Raw genomic sequence first — 23,398 nt, forward strand, 5'->3', positions numbered from 1 at the left:
GAAGATGCCTGAGGAATGGAGGAAATGTGTGCTGGTGCCCATTTTTAAGAACAAGGGTGATGTGCAGCGCTGTGGGAACTATAGAGGAATAAAGTTGATGAGCCACACAATGAAGTTATGAGAAAGAGTAGTGGAGGCTAGACTCAGGACAGAAGTGAGTATTTGCGAGCAACAGTATGGTTTCATGCCTAGAAAGAGTACCACAGATGCATTATATGTCTTGAGCATGTTGATGGAACAGTACAGAGAAGGTCAGAAAGAGCTACATTGTGTCTTTGTAGATCAAGAGAAAGCCTATGGCGGAGTACCCAGAGAGGAACTGTGGTAGTGCATGCAGAAGTGTAGAGTGGCAGAGAAGTATGTTAGAATAATACGGGACATGTACGAGGGCAGCAGAACAGTGGTGTGTGCTGTAGGTGTGACAGACAAATTTAAGGTGGAGGTGGGACTGCATCAGGGATCAGCCCTGAGCCCCTTCCTGTTTGCAGTGGTGGTGGATAGACTGACAGATGAGGTTTGACTGGAATCCCCGTGGACCATGATGTTTGTAGATGACAATGTAATCTGCAGGGAAAGCAGGGAGCAGGTGGAGGAACAGTTAGAAAGATGGAGGCATGCACTGGAAAGGAGAGGAATGGAGATTAGCCGAAGTAAGTCAGAATATATGTGCATGAATGAGAGAGGTGGTGGGGAAAGAGTGAGGCTAGAGGGAGAAGAGATAGCAAGGGTGGAGGACTTTACATACTTGGGGTCAACCGTCCAGAGCAAAGGTGAGTGTGGTCAGGAAGTGAAGAAACGGGTCCAAGCAGGTTGGAACGGGTGGACGAAGGTGTCAGGTGTGTTGTGTGACAGAAGAGTCTCGGCTAGGATGAAGGGAAAAGTTTATAAAACAGTGGTGAGGCCAGCCATGATGTACGGATTAGAGACAGTGGCACTGAAGAGACAACAGGAAGCAGAGCTGGAGGTGGCGGAAATGAAGATGTTGAGGTCCACTCTCGGAGTTACCAGGTTGGATGAAATTCGAAATGAGCTCATCAGAGGTACAGCCAAGGTTCGATGTTTTGGAGAGAAAGTTAGAGAGAACAGACTACGATGGTTTGGACACGTCCTGAGGAGAAATAGTGAGTATATTGGTAGAAGGATGATGAGGATGGAGCTGCCAGGCGAGAGAGCTAGAGGAAGACCAAAGAGAACGTTGATGGATGTCGTGAGGGCAGTTGGTGTTGGAGAGGAGGATGCAGGAGATAGGCTTTCATGGAAAAGGATGACGCGCTGTGGCGACCCCAAAAGGGACAAGCCGAAAGGAAAAGAAGAAGAACCTTTAAAGACAGAATTTATATGTGCATCCAAGGCATTGAGGGGTTCTCGTTTGATGCATTCTGCGATGTATCTCTGCTTTTTACCGAACCTTTTAGGTTTTATTGCCTTCATCAAGCTGCGATCTTCAACTCTCACTGGAGCGGTTCGCAGCTGAGTCTGATTCACGGTTGGGATGAGAATCAGCATCTCCAAATCTGAGACCATGGAACTCAGTCTGAAAACGGTGGAGTGCCCTCTCCAGGTTGGGGATGAGATCCTGCCCCAGGTAGAGTAGATCAAGTATATTGGGGTTTTAGTCACAAGTGAGGGAATAATGGAGCAGGAGATGGACAGATGGATTGGCGTAGTGTCTGCAGTGACCGATGTGTCGTCGTGTGGAAAGAGCTGAGCCGAAAGGCGAATCTCTTGATTTACCGGTTGATCTACGTTCCCACCCTCACCAATGGTCATGAGTTGTAGGTTGTTACCAAAAGAAAGAGATTGCAGATACAAGGGACTGAAATTACTTTTTCCCGCACCCTCATCCGGAAGGAACTCAGAGTGGAGCTACTGCTACTCCACATTGAGAGGACCCAGATGTGGTGGCTGGTTAGGATGCCCCAAATACGCCTCTCTGGTGAGGTGTTTTGGCCAAGCCCTACCTGGAGAGGTTCCCGGGGATGACCCAGGAAACGCCAAAGAGACTACGTCTCGCGGCTGGCCTGGAAACACCTTGGGATTCCCCTGGAAGAGCTGGACAAAGTGGCTGAGGAGGGGGAAGTCTGAGCTTCTCTACTAATTCTGATGCCCCTGAAACCTGACCCTGGTTAAGCAGAAGATGATGTATGTAGAAATGGATAAAAACATCAGTGGACCTCAGAACTCTTTTGTGTTTCAAACCTTTAATGTTAATTAGATTTTCTTCAGGTTCTAGATTTTATTTTTGAATTTTGTTGGTGTAATTATTTTTTAAAAGTGCTAGTGAATTTGTTTTCAACCTAAATGTGACTAATTATTCCAGTTACAGAACAACAACATGCTAAAATGTACTTGCTTTGAACTGGTGTGGATGTTCACTATGTTTACCTTCCCTGCCTGGTCTCTAGGCATTGGTCAATGATGTATCTAAGTGGCATGCATCATGAAGGGCTTGCAAGAGGACAATCACATTCATCATTTCAATACAGAAGTTTCTAGTGCACACAACCACACACACATGCAAGTGCACTTACGCCGCTTGCATGTGTTGTACATTTATGGACAGATAAACTTGCCGTCAAGCTGCACATGTGCTCCACATATGCTCCACAGTGCAAGAAGAGACAATGACAAAGTCTGATCAAGACACACACACACACACACACACACATGCATGCACACTCACACACACAGACACACAAAACATTCCTCAGTGCTCTTGATCTCTGTCCTTCTAACCTCTCATCACCTACTGTGAGCCTTCAAGGAGCTGCTGCAAATACTGTTAGGAGTCTCCAAGCTCTGAGCCAGACTCATCTCAGGTAGCTCTTTTGTCTGCTGCTGACGCCATGTTTCTCCTCTCCTCTATCGACGACCCCATTGGGATGCGTGCACGCATCCCTCTGCTTCTGAAGGCTGATTGTCCAAGCGTGCGGGTGAATACATGCGTGTTTATCAGGCCCGCAAACATTGCGTGTGTGCTGCGCTCCATTTACAAGCGCAAACACATGCACTGCTGTCGCGCTCCATTGAGCTTCGGAATCAAAGGATATTGTTTGCCAGAACACATGCATTGCATTTGTCTCCGAACGCAAGAATGTAGATATGATTTGGCTCATTAGGTCATCAATTACTATTAGCCCAGTAATAGTGGGAGAGTATTTTGTAACGTACACAGTACATCGTTGGTTAAATAACATCGCAATGATGTCCTGTCAGAGGAGGTTATTTTTTACCAACTTTTCTTTTTTTCAATATTTAATTACAAGTTCCAAAAATTCCCGATGCCCGTGTACTCACACCCTAATAAACAAAAAACAACTTAAATCATATATATATATTTTTTTCTGTCAGCTCAGTGGTTGCCTGTTTGAGTGTCCTATTCACAGTTCAGAGGTTGTGGGTTCGAATCTGGGCTCTGTGCTTCATGTGTGGAGTTTCCATGCTCTCCTTGTGCTTGTTTTTTTTCTCCAACATTTGAAAAACATGCAAGTTAATTGAAGAGTCTTAATTGTCCTTAGGTATGAATGTGAGTGTAAATACTTATTTGTACACAGTATCTGCCCTGCCCAAAGTCAACCAAAAACAAATCAAGAGACAAAATGATCATGAAAATCATGAATATCTTTTAAATTGGTATATGATATTTGAACATACTGTAATTTGTATTTGTATGTAGTGCTAAGAAGCTGTAGTGTGAAACCAAGTTTCTCTGTCAGATCGGTTCAGATCAGTTTGTATTTTTGTAGTGGTTACGTATTTATCATTATACATCGCAAGATTTATCATGTTTTATTTTTTATTTTTTGGGGGGGGGTTCACTTATTGATTTGTAAGATGAGTTGACTAGAGTTGACTCCGTCATCTGCCCAGTGAGCTAAAATTCCAATGGAGTCATCTTCATGTATTGTATTGTAATTCTCATTTTCTTATTTTCTCTACATGTTGCAGGATGTTGGAGTATTCCCTCAACCTGCAGAACGTCAGCTTTTCAGCAGTGAGGACAGTCCGAGTGCTGAGGCCACTGAGGGCTATCAACAGAGTGCCAAGTAAGTGTTGGTGGCGAGGAAGAAATCAATAAAATTACATCTACTCATAAATGTTTAAACTGAAGAAACACTGGTGCAATAGTGGGGACGGAAGAGGAAACAAAATAATGGTGGATACAGATTCCAGAGAAACCTTTTAAAAGTCACTGCTTGAAATCCATCCATCCATTCATTCTATACTGCTTATGCCTGGATCAGACTACAGGGTTTTAGCCCTATTATCGGCCCGATTTGCTGTTGTTGGCGATTTTCCAGATCGGGCCAGACATATTTTGTCAGGAACGACAAACTCCTTGTATAGTGTGTAACACAATACACAACCAATGACTACGATAACCCTATGACGCCAAAATGTAAAGTATTGTGTGTTTGAGTTTTTGGATATCTTCTGTGTAGTATGACATCGAAAACCCTCCAACATATCACCTGACGTCAGATTGCTTCTCGCAACGGCGCATCGCCTTCCTTGCTTGCGGTTTTCAACGTTTTGCACGCACAAACCAATGTTAACAAAAACTTCAGAGCAGGGGTGTGAAACTCCTTTTTGTCGCGGGCCACATCGTAGCTACGGTTCCACACGGTTGTATTCAGTCGTGTTGACACAAGATTTGATTTAGCAAATGTTCAAGATGTAGCACCATGATCGTAAAAGACGGGATACGGTGATATCGTAATATATGTCGTGTAGTGTTGCCAGTGTCTGACTGAGACTGATCCAGGCATTATCCTGTTCAGGGTCAATTGAGAGACCAACTAAGCCCTTCAAGTGAGAGACCAACTAAGCCCTGGACTGGTTGCCAGTCCAGTCATTCACAGGGCACATACATACAAATATTCACACTAATATTCACACAGACACTGAGTAGCTGTTCAGGCACCCTGTACCCAGGGTGCCTGAACAGAAATTAGACGAGTGAACCATAGCAGCATCAGTGATTTCCTCTTAAAATCTTAATCAAAATAGTTATTGTTATTTATTACTTACCCATCTGTTGGTATTAGGCGAGAGGCAGGATACACTCTGGCAGGGCCATAGCTAGTCAATCAGGCGGCCTATGGCAAACCCAGTCATGGGGCCCTCCACCACTGTGTACTGCATTGATAAAACTTATTTTCGCCTCAACACAAGGTCTTCTGAAATCTATTGCAATTATCTGATAGCTTATTAGTTCCATAACCATTTATGGTACAGTGAATAATATTTATTATCAAATATTTGTTTGTATTAATGTTTATCATCAACTTAAAAGTATGAATTTGAAACAAATTCTCCTATTTCCTGAGCTACATAAAGTCAAAATCCTTGTTGAGGATTAAAATCGAACAAGTGAAGAACATCAATGCTTTTACTGTAAACAATAAGCACAATAATCAACATTTTCTTTTTTTTTTTAACCATAATTTAATAAAATTTTTAATTCAATAAATATTTTACCATTTAATTTGTCTGTAAGGACTTGGACTTTGGAGGCAGAGGACATGGGTTTTAGTCCCACAACTGACTAAAATGTAAAAATGGCAACTAGTTGTTGCTGGCGACCGTCAAGGCGCCCTTGAGCAAGGCATCCTCCCCACCACCCCAGTTCAAGTGGTGCAGCACTCTGTGCACCTCTTTTGCTCTGGTTCTCTCCTTGCCTACCGGCATGTGTGTATACATCAGAGAACTCCCCCTTGATGGACACATTTAAGTATAATAATTTCCTAAAAATGTAATGTATTTTACCAATTTGACCGCTTTAATACTACTGCATCCACCTAGGATGGCACTGTCAGAGTGCAACGCTATACATAATACAGCAGTGTCTGGCTGTTGGCGTTGTCGCTGTCGGTTACGCACATTCGTCACTGTGAAAAAGGTTCAAACCTTTTGTAACTTCGATTAAAACTGTTTGCATTCCTCTCTTCCGCTACACTCTGGTAACCTATACTCAAAAACCATGCCAACAAGTTTATTTTGCTGTCATCCTTTTTCATCAAGACTGAACATGCGCAGTGAGATAGAGAAGTCCATTGTGCATGAATTAAGAATAAAGCAATAATAATTACTTTAAATCCATGACAACTTATTGATCAGACCATGGAAATGTCGGGGGCCCAGGAAATTGCCTGCAATGATTAGTCCACCACTGTACCGTGGACTGGTGTCCAGTCAATCGCAGGGCACATAGACAAACAACCGTTCACATTCACACTGATTGACAATTATTATTTATTATTTTTACGAGTAGTATTGGTAGTAGTAGTAGTTAGTAGTAGTAGTAGTCATACCACACTTGAAATAAGGAACAAAACAATGAAAGTTACCGATAAATGCTCACCAAATGAACACAAAGGAGTCAAGGTAAAAAGCCAGCTTCCTCAACCTGTATTCAGTTCCACAAATGGAAACACACGAAATGTGTTTGGTTTTGTGTTTTTATTTTTATTTTTTTATTTTATTATTATTTTTTTAAATAACTATGTTTGAGTGTAGCTCTCTTAGGTTTTTAGGTTTGGACAGAGTTACACATATGTGCAATTGTCCAACTGACTACCTTTTATGAAGAGACGGAAGTCACAGCTGCAGTCACTCACAGACACAAAGTATTGCACTTGTTCCAAGTGGTGAAAATGCACCAACTGCCTACTATCCTATTCCTTTCACTTATGCAAACAACAAAAAAGCCCCAAATGTTCACGTTCCTCTGCCCATCATTTCTCATTTAGAGTGAAATTAAGACAGATTATCTTTCCAGTAGGTTGTTTAAATAAGGCGGCACGGTGGACACTGGTTAGAGCATCTGCCTCACAGTTCTAAGGACCGGGGTTCAATCCCCGGGTCCCACCTCCACACAGGCCCCGGTCCCACCTGTGTGGAGTTTGCATGTTCTCCCCATGCTTGCGTGGGTTTTCTCCGAGCACTCCGGTTTTCCCCCCACATCCCGAAAACATGCATCGTAGGTTAATTGACAACTCTAAATTGCCCGTAGGTGTGAATGTGAGTGCGGATGGTTGTTTGTTTGTATGTGCCCTGCGATTGGCTGGCAACCAGTTCAGGGTGTACCCCGCCTCCTGCCTGATGATAGCTGGGATAGGCTCTAGTGAGGAGAAGCGGCTCAGAAAATAGATGGATGGATGTTTAAATAAATCATAAACGTTTTGTACCTAGGCAGAGATCCACCTTTCACATGTTTTATTTCAATATAGGTCCTTAAGTATATGAGTATATTACCTGTGTGTGTTGGTGTATGTGTGTTTGTTATTTTCCAGTAAACACCCAAAAAACTCTTTTCTGTCACGGCCATCATAGTTGTTCATTGCCACCCATTAGGGAACACACACATCCAAACACCCACTGCACATTTGGTCACTTGGCATCTAGCCATTTCTCATCCTAGGACCAATTACAGATATATGATTAATGTGTGGATGCTGCAGTGTATCCCTGTGGCGTTAAATGTTAGTTTGAATGGTCACGTGTACCTTTGCTGTGGCTGATATCTATCTTCTGTCCTGCTTTCATCCCCTGAGCTGTCTAATCGAGGCCGCCGGAGAAACTTCCATCATAAATTGCAGTGGAGATGTTAGTTAAGCTTCAGCTATTTTGAGGCACACTTACCCAATTTTAGTACACTGCCACTTTATATGCTGAATGAATTCATTTCCGTGCATGTTAGACGAGATTTATGACACTGGCAGCTTTTACTGAGCGCTTGACTGTCTTATGAAAACCACTAAAAAGGACAACGGAAGACTTTGCCCTTTTAGACTTCATCAACAACCACAGAGTTTGACAAGATTCTCAATTGTGTTTGTGAACTAGCGCTAAATCACATCTTTTAAACAGATTGATCACATCGGAAAGAAGCCCACACTCATCACCCGCTTTAAATTAAAACTAATTGGTTACGCGTACAAATGAAGTAACCTTTTTGACTTGAGAATGGAACCTCTAAAATTTGAATGCCCATAAGATCGTAACATTGGATATTTGACCAAGATTTTGGGGGGAACTTGCACAAAACTTCAAACTGTCATGCATGGCATCACATCAGATGCCAGTATACCTCATAAGGACGCAGTCGAACAAACATGAAATGATTGACTCCATACGTACGTAGCTTTTTCTTTATATTTTCAAAGGTAAGTGAATACAAATTCAAAAAGAAGAATCCTGCAGTGACCCAATCTATCTAGCATTACTATACTTGCTACATCCCATGTTCAGGGATTCCAGTAAACCTCTGTTTTTTTTTGTTTTTGGTTTTTGTCAAATGGCTGTCTGTCGTCATACTTGAGTGGCTCCAACTACTGGAGAGAAATTCCTCGTGTGTTTTTGACATACTTGGAAAATAAAGATAATTCTGATTCGGGTTTATCGCGGGGGCTATATTTCAGGAAAGCCCAGAAATAATTGAAACCCATGAAATAGTAACCAATTATTTATTATATTGTTATATAAATCCATCCATCCATCCATTTTCTGAGCCGCTTCTCCTCACTAGGGTCGCGGGCGTGCTGGAGCCTATCCCAGCTATCATCGGGCAGGAGGCGGGGTACACCCTGAACTGGTTGCCAGCCAATCGCAGGGCACAAACAACCATTCGCACTCACAGTCACACCTACGGTCAATTTAGAGTCTCCAATTAATGCATGTTTTTGGGATGTGGGAGGAAACCGGAGTCACAGAGGCACAGGGAGAACATGCAAACTCCACACAGGCGGGGCCGGGGATTGAACCCCTGTCCTCAGAACTGTGAGGCTGACGCTCTAACCGGTCGTCCACCGTTCCGCCTGTTATATAAATGTATATGTTTAATATATGCAATTAAATGCCAATATGTGATACTTTAGAGAGGTGCACATATTTATTTGTCCCCTTGAGCTCACCATCTACACACTCTACACAAGCACATGCCTTTTAAAGGCGGGTGTGCTCTGCTTGAAAACATGATCAACAGCTCGTTTGGACATGGTGTGAACAGACGATTTCCTGCCTTAAGCACTGGCACCGTTCCTCACACTCACGTTTCTGGCAATGTAGTCAGTGAAAAGCATTATGGGAACCCTGAATTCATTGTGGTGATGTTTTTTAACTACAGTACTGTAGTAGTAGAAAATGAAGCTAAACATTGATCTTTACTTGGATTTGTTCCTGTTGATATTGTTATTGTCATGGGTGTGTGTTCTGGTTGTTGTCTTCCCCCTGTCTCGTACACACCTGCTCCTGAGAGCATCTTCCCCCCTGTGCCTCGTTTACCTTAAGTACCCCTTGCATTTAACCTCGTGTCTCATTCTTTCTGGTCGCCAGTTCGTTGTACCTTATTGTCACGTTACAGCATTCCTTGTTGTGTTCCTTGTGTGAATTAGCTATTTCTCGGGCTAAGGTTGGTATTTGTGAATTCAGCTGGCAGTCTGGATGAATATACGGACACTGTCACATCCTATATCAGTTTCTGTGAAGAGGTGTTTGTCAAAGTCATTTTGCACGTTCAATAACAAGCCGTGGTTCACTGCCAAACTTAAGCAACTTCGACAGGCTAAAGAGGATGCATATCGAAGTGGGGATAGGGCCCTGTATAATCATGCGAGACACCAGCTGACTAAAGAAATTCACATTGCAAAGAGAAACTATGCAGTAAAGTAAGAAAAGCAGTTTACTGCTAACGACTTGAAATCAGTCTTGGCATGCTTTACAATCGCTAACCAATTACAAGCGAGCAACCCCCAAAGCTAAGAATAATAAATGACTCGCCGACGACTTGAACACCTTCTACTACAGATTTGAAAAGGACACTTTCACAATGGTCATTGGACTATTGTTCTATTAGTCATTTCAAACTGCTCTAATTGCTAGAGGGCTCTACATCCTTTTGCACAATTGTTAAAAAAATAAATAAAATTGGACCAGCATTACCACATTACTGGTAACCTTTTATTGCTCAGTGACTGTGTTTTTTTATGTCTTTATGTCTCAAAACTATTCTCTGTCAATTGACTGTACTAGAGCCGTACTAGAGCGGCTCCAACTACCGGAGACAAATTCCTTGTGTGTTTTTAACATACTTGGCAAATAAAGATGATTCTGATGATTCTGATTTATTCCATAAAACGCTGACTTTGGCTTGTGTTTTAGTGTCTTTTTAGTAATGTTCTTTGTATCAATTGGGATTTATTGTGGTGACTCAGCAAGGTTTCTTTTTCTGCTAAGAATAAGAGCCCAGATAACTTTATGAGTCATTGCTGCCACATTAAAGTACTGTGATACAGTAAGGGATTACTGTATGTTGTTTTAATAGGTTTTAATATCACAGTAGTTATCTTCTAATTACACATGTGGCAATTAATAGTAAAAAGTAAAAATGTTATCACATTACTTGTAACACTTGTTTTTGTGTTTAATTTTATGTCATACTAGGAGCAGTTAATTTATTCTTTCACTTTTTATCATTTTGAAGCATCATCTCAAGTTTTAGTTTGGTATGCCATGTGGTGTAGCTTAACATTGTATTCTTAGCTCACAAAAAGGACCCTCAATTACAATATGTTGTGTAGTCTATCATCTTTGATGTTTCAGCCATCAGAGATTCACTTCTGAATCCTTTAAATATAGGGGGTGGGTGTTTGAAGGACTGTTACTTTTCTATCAGTTCTGGTTAACGTTACATACATTATAATATACATTTCACCCCTCCTCCTCTGTTATCAGCAATGCATTTTCAACCACTAGATATTTATTACTTTTTCAAGCCCCAAGACAGCACGCATTAATAATCTGTGAGGTGTCTCTGTTGATAAAGAGGCATTGTAAATGCTATTAAAAGAAACGACGTGTACTAATCATTGTTAGACAATCAGAAAATAAATGCATACTGCGGTAGCTGCATCTTAATACAAGTTCAAGTGTAGGCTTATATCTTATGTGGACATATGCCAGATATATATGGGCTGATGTTAAATGTTTGGAGGTAAAACTGTCAGATGATAGCTGACTAAAGTTGAGCACTTGACAGAGCTACTCACCACCACAGCTGATAAAAAGCTATTAGTGTGCATTTGCAGGTCAGCAATGTCCTTTTACAGTCCGTGCTCCCAGTATCTGCTGGAACATTTTTTTTTCAGTAGGTCCTAAACATCTCATTTATAAGTTCTGCAAAATGATGGCACTCAAATGGTATGAACACAAGAAACAAAGGGGTCCAGTCACAAAAACCTCCACAAGTAAAATGCCTCAATAAATCCTACTTACACTACTTTGCGTGTGACATGGTTGAGCAACATACATTAATTCAGTACAGGGTGGCCTCGGACATAGGATGTTTCAAGGCTACCAATGGCAATATGTGGTTGAGCGGTAGAAGACCGCACATTCAATTTCCAGTCATGCTAACTTTTTTTAAATCAAATTTGTTTTCAACAAGTGTTTTTCAAGTATTTAGCATAAGCGTAGGCTACTGATAGACTACGTACGAATTCAGGGTACAACGCCGATGTAGGGTTAGTATTAACAGTTGTATAATATTATAGAGAAAACATGTGATCCAAAAAGAGATTTTGTTTATTTCAGGTATTTCGACATATTTGGGGAAAGCACTATTTGTGTTTATAGTCGAGTGACTTGTCATAATTGGACTGACCAATTTTATTGGATTTCCTGAAATGCATTCCATTGTCCCACTAACATAGTGAAAAGATACCCAACTCGCTACTCTTGTTTTTAAATGCAAGGCTTCACTTTTACATTTGCAAATCAACCAGTAAATTTGACTGAAAAAAAGGGTGTGAGTCTGACCTGAACAAGCGTTGTTCTGCTGGAAGAAACAGTACCTTTGTGAGGAGGTTAATGGTGACCTTAGCAGTTCTGACTTCTGGTGGCTATTAAGAAGAGATAATTATCACTGGACACAAACACTGCTTTGTGTGTTATGGTCCTGCGCCCAGAATAGCCTTGTCTCATTGTTTAGTCACAATGTTTGCCCTTTGCCCAAAGCCTTATCAATCACAAACATGCATATATTCTACCCCCTGCTAAAACCTGAAATCACCCTGTTATAACATTTTACTCCATGCCCCTGAAATATAGTAGGAACTCATCTTTTTGGACATCACATACACTGTATGTAGTGTACAAAATTTCTTTGTTCATGCACATGGATGTCCACCCAGATAAACATCCAAAGACAGCAATATCTACCTCCCTAGCTTCCAGTGTGCTCATGCCTTCTCTCTATTGCCACACTGATCACTTTCCCCTCAGTGCTATAATTAAAGAGCTTGCAAGAAACACCTATAGTACCCTGCTCAGAGAATGCCACAGGGCTTTCACTCTTGGCCTGTATCCCCTCTTGACTTCAGCTGACAAGAGAGTCTGCTTTGAACAGACTTCTTATTTGAAGGCATACGATTGTTTTCAGTGGATCAAAGCAAATGCTTTCACAGTGTAATCCTGCTATTTTGAAAGATGCTGAAAGACTTTATTAAATATTTCATGTGCCAAGAACACCTTCCACAGCTGGTTTTAGCTTGACTGTAGTATCTTCTTAAAATTAAATATCTTAATAAATCCAAGAACACACTGTTAAAAAGATGTGATATGAGTGTGATGTGGCAACATATATCCATCCATCCATTTTATGTATAACTTGTCCTCACACGGGTTAGAGGTGAGCTGGAGTCTATCCCAGCTTACTTTGGGTGAGAGGCGGGGTATACCCTCAACTGGTCGCCAGCCTACCGCAACTGCAATATTTAGTAATTGTTTTTTAATTGTGCAGTTGCATATTATACAAATCAAAATTTTTTCCCAAAGGGGATTTTATTTACTGTAAGCACTTAAATGTCCATCCATCCATCCATCCATCCATTTTCTACCGCATATCCGAGGTCGGGTCGTGGGGGCAGTAGCTTTAGCAGGGACGCCCAGACTTCCCTCTCCCCAGCCACTTCCTCAAGCTCTTCCAAGGGGATCCTGAGGCGTTCCCAGGCCAGCCGATAGACATACTCTCTCCAGCGTGTCCTGGGTCGTCCCCGGGGTCTCATCCCGGTGGAACGTGCCCAGAAAACCTCACCATGGAGCCGTCCTAATCAGATGCCCGAGCCACCTCATCTGACTCCTCTCAATGCGGAGGAGCAGCGGCTCTACCCCTCCCGGATGACCGAGCTTCTCACCCTATCTGTAAGAGAGAGCCCGGACACCCTGCGGAAGAAACTCATTTTGGCCGCTTGTATCCGGGATCCTGTTCTTTCGGTCACAACCCACATTTCGTGACCATAGGTGAGGGTAGGAACGTAGATCGACCGGTGAATTGAGAGCTTCGCCTTTCGGCTTAGTGGAATGACAATACTCGCTTTTGCACTGCCAATCTTGTGGCCTTTCAGCTTAGCTCCTTCTTCACCACAACGGACCGATACAAAGTCCGCATCACTGCAGACGCTGCATCAATCCGCCTGTCGATCTCCCGTTCCATTCTTTGCTCACTCGTGAACAAGACCCCAAGATACTTGATCTCCTCCACTTGAGGCAGGATCTCATCCCCGACCCGGAGAGGGCACTCCACCCGTTTCAGACTGAGGACCATGGTCTGAGATTTTGAGGTGCTAATTCTTATCCCAGCCGCTTCACACTCAGCTGCGAATCGCTCCAGTGAGAGTTAGAGATCACGGCTTGATGAAGCCAAGAGAACCACATCATCTGAAAAAAGCAGAGATGCAATACTGAGGTCCCCAAACCGGACCCCCTGTACGCCTCGGCTGCACCGAAAAATTCTGTCGAAGACCCTGCCGAGGGTGAAGAACTGTTTCACTGTTCCACGGCCAAGACGAAAACCACACTGCTCCTCCTGAATCTAACAATAGACATTCTTACGGAGGCTTAGGAGTGTGATCCCCCTGTAATTGGAACACACCCTCCGGTCCACCTTTTTAAAAAGTGGGACCACCACCCCAGTCTGCCAATCCAGAGGCACTGTTCCAGATGTCCATGCAATGTTGCACAGGCGTGTCAACCAGGACAGCTCCACAACATCCAGAGTCTTTAGGAACTCCGGGGGAATCTCATCCACCCCCGGGGCCTTGCCACCGAGGAGCTTTTTAACCACCTCAGTGACCTCAACCCCAGAGATAGGAGAGCCCGCCTCAGAGACCCCAGACTCTGCTTTCTCAAGGGAAGGCGTGTTGGTGGGATTGAGGAGGTATTAAAAGTATTGTCCCCACCGACTCACAATGTCCCAAGTCGAGGTCAGCAGTGTCCCATCCCCACTATACACAGTGTTGATGGTGCACTGCTTCCCCCTCCCGAGATCCCGGATGGTGGACCAGAATTTCCTCAAAGCCTTCTCCTCCCACGTCCAAGTTTTTGCCACAGCAACCACCAAAGATGCATTCCGCTTGGCCTGCCGGTACCCATCAGCTGTCTCAGGAGTCCCACAGGCCAAAAAACCCCAATAGGACTCCTTCTTCAGCTTGACGGCATCCCTGACCGCTGATGTCCACCAACGGGTTCGGGGATTGCCTCCACGACAGCCACCGACTACCTTATGGCCACAGCTCCGGTCGGCAATTGAGGCGCGGAACATGGTCCACTCGGACTCAATGTCCCCCGCCTCCCCCGGAACGTGGGTGAAGTTCTGCCGTCGTTGGGAGTTGAAACTCCTTCTGACAGGGGATTCTGCCAGACGTTCCCAGCAGACCCTCACAATACATTTGGGCCTGCCGAGTCAGACTGGCATCTTCCCCACCATCGGAGCCAACTCACCACCAGGTGGTGATCAGTTGACAGCTCCGCCCCTCTCTTTACCTGAGTATGCAAGACATGCGGCCGCAAGTCAGATGACACGACCACAAAATCGATCATCGAACTGTGACCTAGGGTGTCCTGGTGCCAAGTGCACATGTGGACACCCTTATGCTTGAACATCATGTTCGTTATGGACAATCTGTGGTGAGCACAGAAGTCCAATAACAGAATACCACTCGGGTTCTGATCGGGGGGGGGGGCGTTCCTCCCAATCACGCTCCTCCAGGTCTCACTGTCATTGCCCACGTGATCATTGAAGTTCCCCAGCGGAACGATGGAGTCCCCAGCAGGAGCGCTCTCCTGCACTCCAGTACTCTGAACTGCTGTTTGGTGCATAGGCGCAAACAACAGTCAGGACCCATCCCCCCACCCAAAGACGGAAGGAGGCTACCCTTTTCCCCACCGGGCTGAACCCCAATGTACAGGTGTCGAGCCAGGGGACAATAAGTATACCCACACCTGCCCGGCGCTTCTCACTATGGGCAACTCCAAAGTGGAAGAGAGTCCAACCCCTCTGAAGAGGACTGGTACCAGAGCCCAAGCTGTGTGTGGAGGCGAGCCCGACTATATCTAGTCGGAACTTCTCGACCTCGCACACCAGCTTGGGCTCCTTCCTGCCAGAGAGGTGACATTCCACGTCCCTATAGCCAGCTTCTGTAGCCGAGGATCGCATTGCCAAATGTCCTTGCCTTTGGTCACCGCCCAGCTCACAATGCACCCGACCCCTATGGCCCCTCCCACAGGTGGAGGGCCCATGGGAAGCCCTTCAATGTCAAAGACATTAAATACATGAGACTGTTTAAGCAACCCATCCATAGCACTAACAGTCCAGAATTAGGATCAAATTGTAGTGGTAAAGAAATTTGAAACCACTTTAAAACGTCAGCAAATTTAAATGCAATCATACTTGTCATGATCAGCTATAATAATAATATTTGGTTGATCAGGTCACAGTGACCAACTGGTTAGCACATCTGCCTCACAGTTCTAAGGACCGGGGTTCAAATCCCGGCCCCACCTGTGTGGAGTTTACATGTTCTCCCCGTGCCTGTGTGGATTTTCTTCGGTTTCCTCCCACATCCCAAAAACATGCATGGTAGGTTGATTGAAGACTCTAAATTGCCCGTAGGTGTGAATGTGTGTGTGAATGGTTGTTTGTTGATGTGTGCCCTGCGATTGGCTGACAACCAGTTCGGGGTGTACCCTGCCTCTCACCTGAAGATAGCTGGGATAGGCACCAGCACGCCCGTGACCCTAGTGAGAATAAGTGGTACAGAAAATTGATGGATGGAAGGTCTTTGTCCTAGTTTCTACCTTGCATAATCTGTCAGTAGCAGCAGTAATAAAGGAGATATGGGCTAGCGTTGTCCTTATTTGTTGGCATCCCAAAGCAGTCCACATGGGATGAGGTCAACCTCCTCATAAAGGTGGTGTTCAGTGCTTGTTTGTCACACATAAAAAATGGCAATCCTTAAGCCTTGCTTGCTGCATTGCAATCATTTTACCAGCCACTGTGAAATGATTCATTGTAATTGATTTCATTTGCCATCATCCTAATAAAATTGTTACGAAAATTTCTGAAGCAAAGTCCAATCAATAATATGTTATCACTAAAACAGAGAATGATCACACCGGGATTAATTTCCAAACATGCGTACTGGTATTTTCTGTAAATTGCACACGACCACAACTGGTCCTAGTTAGCAAAGATGGATTCTTCCGACACATTTTTTTTCACCTGACACAGCCATAAATGTCACTATTGAAAAAAACATTATGATGTAAGTATTTTCAACCCATAAAACAGTGGACCTCTATCAATCTCGAGATTTGTTCCATCAGTCCACTATTGAGCCTTTGGACCCTTAAGGTTTAGGGCCACCATAATACTTGCTGATGTTCGGCATTTTGGGCCTTGTTTGTAGCATTGTGTATTGTATCTATATGCTTACACATGTCATGCAAACGTTAGTCTGAGATGAAGAAAAACATACTGCTATCCAACTTTGGACACCACACAGCTAACCTGGCTAGATTCTGATCAACTGGTACTGGACTACAAGGAAAATAGTAATGGCAGTTTAAAAAAATGAGAGGTAAATGCTATCTTGGCGATGAGTTTAATGGTGACCTTAGCCATGCTGAGTGATGGGTTGGTGGCTGTCAAGAAGAGATTAATATGGTCTGACAAACACACTGCTCTGTGTCTTATGATCCTCAGCCCAGAATAGCCTTTTCCAATTGTTCCGCCACAATGTCTGACCTTTGCCAAAAGCCTTATCAATCATGCATATAGCATAACAACATGCATATCGTTTACACCACATTCAAATCTGTAATCACCCTGTTTGTTATCAATTTTACTCCATGCCCCAGAAATGAAGTGATCTTATGGACACTACAAGTTTGCAGTAATTGTTTGGGTTGTTCACATGGATTTACATTCTGATAATTCCCAAAGACAAAAACAAGACTGTTGTTACTGGATGAGAGCAAAGCAATTCACATAGAAATCAGGTTCTTTTGATTCTGAAATATTTTATTAAATCTTTACTGTGCCAAAAGACACAGATCCTTTTTTTCTCTGTCAGGAATTGCGGATATTGAGCCAGTTACCTTCTATTTGGATCAAATGAGAAGAGACGCAGGTGTACACTGGCACTGGACTCAGAGAGGCCATTTGCTTCACCATGCAAAGATTACAAAGCTGACTGGAACGGAACATGGTCAGGAACGTCGACTAAGCAAAGCTCATTTTCTTATTAACAGATGGTTCGCTGATCACACAAAGCCACCTGCCTGCTAGCCACGTTTCAACGCAGCAACCACTCACAGTGAGGTTGGAGGCGCACAGGTGGAAGAGGAAATGATTGTTATCAAATATGAAATGTCGTTCGCTCTGAATAAGGATGCCATTCGGATTCAGGTGGACTCTGAAGATTTCATTTTTATTTTCTTTCTTTTATTTCCTGACATTCATGTTCAGCCTCATTTCATGATGTGTCACCATCATGAATGACTTTCAACATTTAGAGGCACAATCATGAGCCGTTTCAAATACACAGGGCAGGTTAATGCTAATGCAAATTTTCTGTAGATGGGTGAATTATCGTTTGATGGATGAATTATCGTTTGTCTTTATATGCATTTGACGAGTGGCCAGTCCAAGGGGTATGCCACCTCTTGCTCGAAGTAAGCTGGGATTGTTCGTGCCGCTAAATAGAAGTGGTACACAAAAATTGATGGCTGAATATTCACAATGCTCTAACGCTCAGAAATTCACGTTGCCTATATCAAAGCATTTTAAGGGACTCTTTATTAAAGTGCATAACAGAACTGTGGAAACGATACCAGAGCATATCATTGGCCAAAAATAAAATTACCAATACCTGTATTTTGTAAATTTTGTGGTTTGTGTGTGTTTGTGTCTGGTTTCGTTAAGGGGCGAGCGGGAACGACAGTAAAGGAGCAGTCGCACTACATATGAAGGAGTGTAGCTGCATGTACATGATGCATGTAAACAGTAAAGACAAAAACATAACCGGAATTACGCGTGGACTCATTCTGGTATACGTCAATAACCAAGAATTAGGTCGCTGAGTTTTGTTCCTCTATTTTTCTGAAGCTGTAGCGCTTCCCCTGGATTCCTCTCCTGCCCCCACTCCAAACCCACCCCCTCCCTCTGCCCACCTGAGAAGAGGCACACCTCACACTTTGCAAAATGCTGCCGTGCACCGTCGTCACAATATGGTACATGCAAATATTTTATGTCCTTGTCCCTCTGTGTTGAAATAATTCCAAACCGCAATCACCGTGATGAAAATACAATTCTCCAAAAGCACTTAGCTGCCCTGCACATGTTAGTCAAAATCAATATAAATTCATTTGGATGTACCATATAACCAACTACAGGGTCACTGAGTGCAAAAAAAAAAAAAAATAATTAAAAGGATAACACGATTAAGGTTTTCATCAGTATGTAATACAGTGGTACCTCGATTTACGAGCGATTCGACTTATAAGAGTTTTTCGAGATATGAGCCATCACTGATTTTCTTGTCTTCAGTGGTAGGCAAAAATTTTAATTACGAGGTTTTGTGGCAGTGAACAGTGACAGCAAGCTGCAATTTGGCAGATAGTTAACAATTTTTCAAAAACAGAGAGTCGTGCTTGCTTCAATCTGTTTCTTGTCACTCCCAGATGAAGTTTACTGTACAATTAAACATAAACTAAAGAGAGTTACAGTACATGTTGTGTATTTATCAAATACTATAATAAATCTATTGATTTATTATAATTCACTAACAGTTGAATGCTTTACATTCTATTTAATGTTGCTATTACTGTATGTTTTATAAAGTAGAATACTGTAGAGTGCCATTTTTCCTCATTAGACATTTGTTGGTGTAATTGTTTTTTTTTTGGGCACTGGAACAGATTAATGACATTTCAATTCATTTCAATGAGCAAAGATGCTTTGAGATGTTGTGTGAGTTTTGAGTTATGAGCATGGTTAAGGAATGAATTAAACTCATATCTCAAAGCACCACTGTACTCTCATTCAGTATCCATCCATCCATCCATCCATTTTCTGAGCCGCTTATCCTCACGAGTGCTGGAGCCTATCCCAGCTATCATCGGGCAGGAGGCGGGGTACACCCTGAACTGGTTGCCAGCCAATCGCAGGGCACACATAAACAAACAACCATTCGCACTCACATTCACACCTAGGGATAATTTAGAGACCAGTTAACCTACCATCCATGTTTTTGGGATGTGGAAGGAAACTGGACTGCCTGGAAAAAACCCACGCAGGCACTGTGAGAAGATGCAAACTCCACACAGGCAAGGCCAGGGATTGAACCCTGGTCCTCAGAACTGTGAGGCAAACGCTCCAAACAGTCGCCCACCGTGCCGCCCTCATTAAATATATAAATATCAACATATGAATATAGTCAGTTTACCTGTAAACTCAAATCTTATAGGTGAAGACAGGCGGGCATTGCCAAGCAGCTTTTTTAACAGCGCAGCAATCACTGTTGTGGTTTGGTGCGTGGAGAAGGACCTAAGAGCACACACAGAATGAAGGCAGATTCAAGGAACCTTTTTGTATTGTTTTGTTTTCCTGCTTTGTGCACATGTTTTATTTAAAGCAAAATTCAGAAAGGATTTTCATGTACAGTATGCCAGTCACAACACACAACTGAAAGCTTTATACTGTCACTATATGCGCATATCAGATTTTGCATTTTTTGGGGGTGGAGAAAACACATGAATGAATTACAGTATATATCGCAATTCCCTTAGAAGCTCTATCTGAATCCTGGGAAAGCTCTTGCAGAATGTGTGACAATGGTAATCAATTGCAGAATCTCAAACATTCATCCATTGATTTTCCTTATCGCCAGTCCTCATTTGGGTCGTGGGTAATTGGAGCCTATCCCAGAGAATTTCGGGCATGGGATGAGTTACACCCTGGGCTTGTCAACAGTCAGTCAACGGGAACCCTCAAACAGATTTAATCTAATTGTGTAGCAAAAAACGTTTTTCAGTGGTCTCAGATCTTATGGATCATGCTGATATGCATCAATAAAATTCTTTTTTATTATTTTTTTTTGTGTCCTGTTCGGCTGTTAGGTCAAGCAGAAAGTAGGATCTGTATTCATTTTATGCCGGAACGGTTTTACATTGTCACCGTGGACTTTTTAAGCTGCCGCTGCGGTTTCTTAGTATTTTAAAGGATAGTTATTGAAAATCAGAGTCGATCAGAACAAGGTTTCAAGAGGGGAGTGAAAAAAGAAGACAACAAAAGACAAAGCACTGACTGTAAACAAGATGAAGAAAGTAAATCATTATATACATAGAACAATGACACAGATATGAGTGCTGTTGTTATCAATAACATTTTGTAGTTGTTACACAAACTCTCATGGGTGTAAATATGGATGGATGTAAAATTCTGCCTTTGTCTTTTTATTTGCACATTTGTCTTAAAATTGAGTTTAAGCCTCAGGCCTTGTTCGATTTCATTAACTTTTCAGCTTGTTGGTGGCCATTTTTGGGACCATTTCCACTCATTGAACCCAAAGTTCTGTCATTGATTTTCTCCCTTGGCGTGCAGTACGTCATCATTAAGCACTTCTTTTGGAAACTAAGAATATTACATGCAATTGTTAACTTGTTCATACATTGATAAATGGTGTAATCTGAAACAAAAAAAAAACTTTGGAGTCTAGAATGTCAAGTCAAGTTTATTTATTACTCACAAAAGAGTTTCAAAGGGCTTCACAGGCCCACAGTTGACAAAGATCGACGACATCCCCAAGTCGAAACTGGACCCGAATGAAAGCCATTTTACCCAAACTGTATGATTTAATCCAGTGAATAACAAGGAATTGTAAAAATAATTTTCATGGGTTTCAATAGGCCAAAAGTGACCGGTGTGGTTTACCATCGCTTGGCGCGCCATTTTTTATAGCCCTGAATAGGTTTTGGGGAAACAAAATATGGAAATCTTCTCGATGACTATCCGCACGTACTCCTTGTCCTTACCTTCCATCTTTACTGTTCCTCAGTGGCTCTCGCTTGAGCATTCAACTACAGCAACATACAACAGCATACTCTCTGATAACCTAGAAAAGCCCTGATCAGAAAATGATCCTTATTATTAATGCCAATCTCCTGCAGAGAAGGGCACAGACTGTAGGGATAGAATCAGTCAGGGGTACTTGAAAAGAGACTAGGCACATCAGAGAGACAAAAAGGGAGTGCAAGGTCTATAATAAGGAAAAAGGGAATTCCGAGGTGGTAAGAAAGAAAAATGTTCAGATAATTTAGGCCTGAGCTGCAATTCAATCTAAGTGCTTCGAGCAAATTTAGCAGAGAGGTGTGTGTGAGCAGCAAGGCAGTGAGTGTGAAACAGAGATGTCGGAGATACTTTGTGCTCAAAGCAGACTCTAGTCTACAGTATTTAAACGCCTTTACATTGGTGCCTTACTCACGCACAAAAATTTACGACATGTTTTCTTTCAGACTTCAACATTTGTTGTGTTGCTAAATTAGGGAGAAAACATGTCATGGTACCGTGTTGTCGAACACCACTAAAACCAAAGTAAAACTAAAATATTGTATTACATTATGAATATTGTATATTGTAAGTTGTTTAAATATACACAATATAACGTTCTATATGCTGCTCCGTATGTAATGACAACTACAAAAAAAAACATACTTCAATTAATGTTTTTGATCGAGTTCTTGTATTGGATCTCATTAGAATCTCCAGATAGACTGAATGAAAAGTTAAGTCTCAAGTTGGAATGTTAAAAAACAACTCGGAATAGCTGTATATTATTCTCACAGTGTTTCAGTGAAATAATTGGATTCCTAAAATCTACCAGTTGTAAATATAGTAGTACATGAAGGGAGACCGACTTTAACCTTTGTCCTTGTGTCTCTCCTCAGGTATGCGTATCCTGGTTACCCTGCTGCTCGACACTCTGCCCATGCTGGGCAACGTGCTGTTGCTTTGCTTCTTTGTCTTCTTCATATTTGGCATCGTGGGAGTCCAGCTGTGGGCCGGCCTGCTCAGGAATCGCTGCTTTGTGGAGGATAACTTTTCTTTGTGAGTTCTTGATAAAAAAAAAAAATCGAATGCATTTTTTACATTAAGTTTTTTTTCAATGCAGTTTCATCATTTGTAATTACTTAGGTTTATTTCTAATAACTACTAGCCATTAAAGTACGTTTTTAATACATGGGACATTGGGAATCAGCAACAAATAAATTCAGTTCAATTATTTGGATACAAAAAAGTTACTTTTTTAATGAATACATATCACATGCTACAGACTGATCAGACCCACCCAACGTGCTATTTCTTTTTATGAAAATGAGTGCCAAAAGGTACACTGTGTCCTTTGATAAAACATGCGGCTAGCTGTATTGGCTTGTCACAATTCCATTGCCAAGCCAGTGTAATTACTGTGGTGACACATTAAAATGAAACAGAGAAATATTTTGAATTGTCTAAATGAGGCATTGAAAAAGACAACAATCATCAAATACTCACAATATGTTTGTTTGACAAATTTAATGGGTTGCTGGTATTGAGCATATTGATCCACGCGGTGACAGGTGCACAAGGTCACAGGATTTGTATGTTCATTATTATATTCTTAATAGGGCTGAGATGAACTCAGATGCGTTGGCAAATGTGTCTACAGGAGGTCAAGGTAAATGTTGAGGAGAGCCTTGACCCCGAAAACTGCCTATAAAGACAATAAGGTTATAGTATGCTTTTATGTATGGAACATATAGAGGCTTGGAATTTCTTTCTCAAGGGCCTACATGTGTCATAAACAATACAAAAAATAGTAAACCAATAACAGTAATACAATCTTTCTCCGTTCATTTATACTCTTTTTTTTCAAATACACTTTATTCAACATCGTAACTGACATCAATACAGAGTAAAAAGGCATTAATCATAATGTAAGCTGCACATTATAACAACAAATCATTTGCTCAAGATTGAACAAAACAGACAAAAAACAAAATCTGAGAAAGTAAATAATAT

At 42.2% G+C, this 23,398-nt stretch overlaps 1 protein-coding gene across 8 annotated transcripts in view; it reads left to right on the forward strand.

The window, feature by feature from the left end:
* cacna1g (calcium channel, voltage-dependent, T type, alpha 1G subunit) overlaps positions 1-23,398 on the forward strand; it is a 197,386-nt gene that overhangs the window by 69,010 nt on the left and 104,978 nt on the right. For all 8 annotated transcript variants that reach the window (XM_061705394.1, XM_061705388.1, XM_061705395.1 and 5 more), the window contains exons 3-4: positions 3,949-4,046; positions 22,285-22,444. In XM_061705394.1, the coding sequence (XP_061561378.1) occupies positions 3,949-4,046; positions 22,285-22,444 (258 nt within the window). The remainder of the gene's footprint in view (positions 1-3,948; positions 4,047-22,284; positions 22,445-23,398) is intronic.

Source organism: Phycodurus eques, chromosome 19, assembly GCF_024500275.1.
Source record: "Phycodurus eques isolate BA_2022a chromosome 19, UOR_Pequ_1.1, whole genome shotgun sequence".
In the NCBI taxonomy this organism is placed as follows: Eukaryota; Metazoa; Chordata; class Actinopteri; order Syngnathiformes; family Syngnathidae; genus Phycodurus; species Phycodurus eques.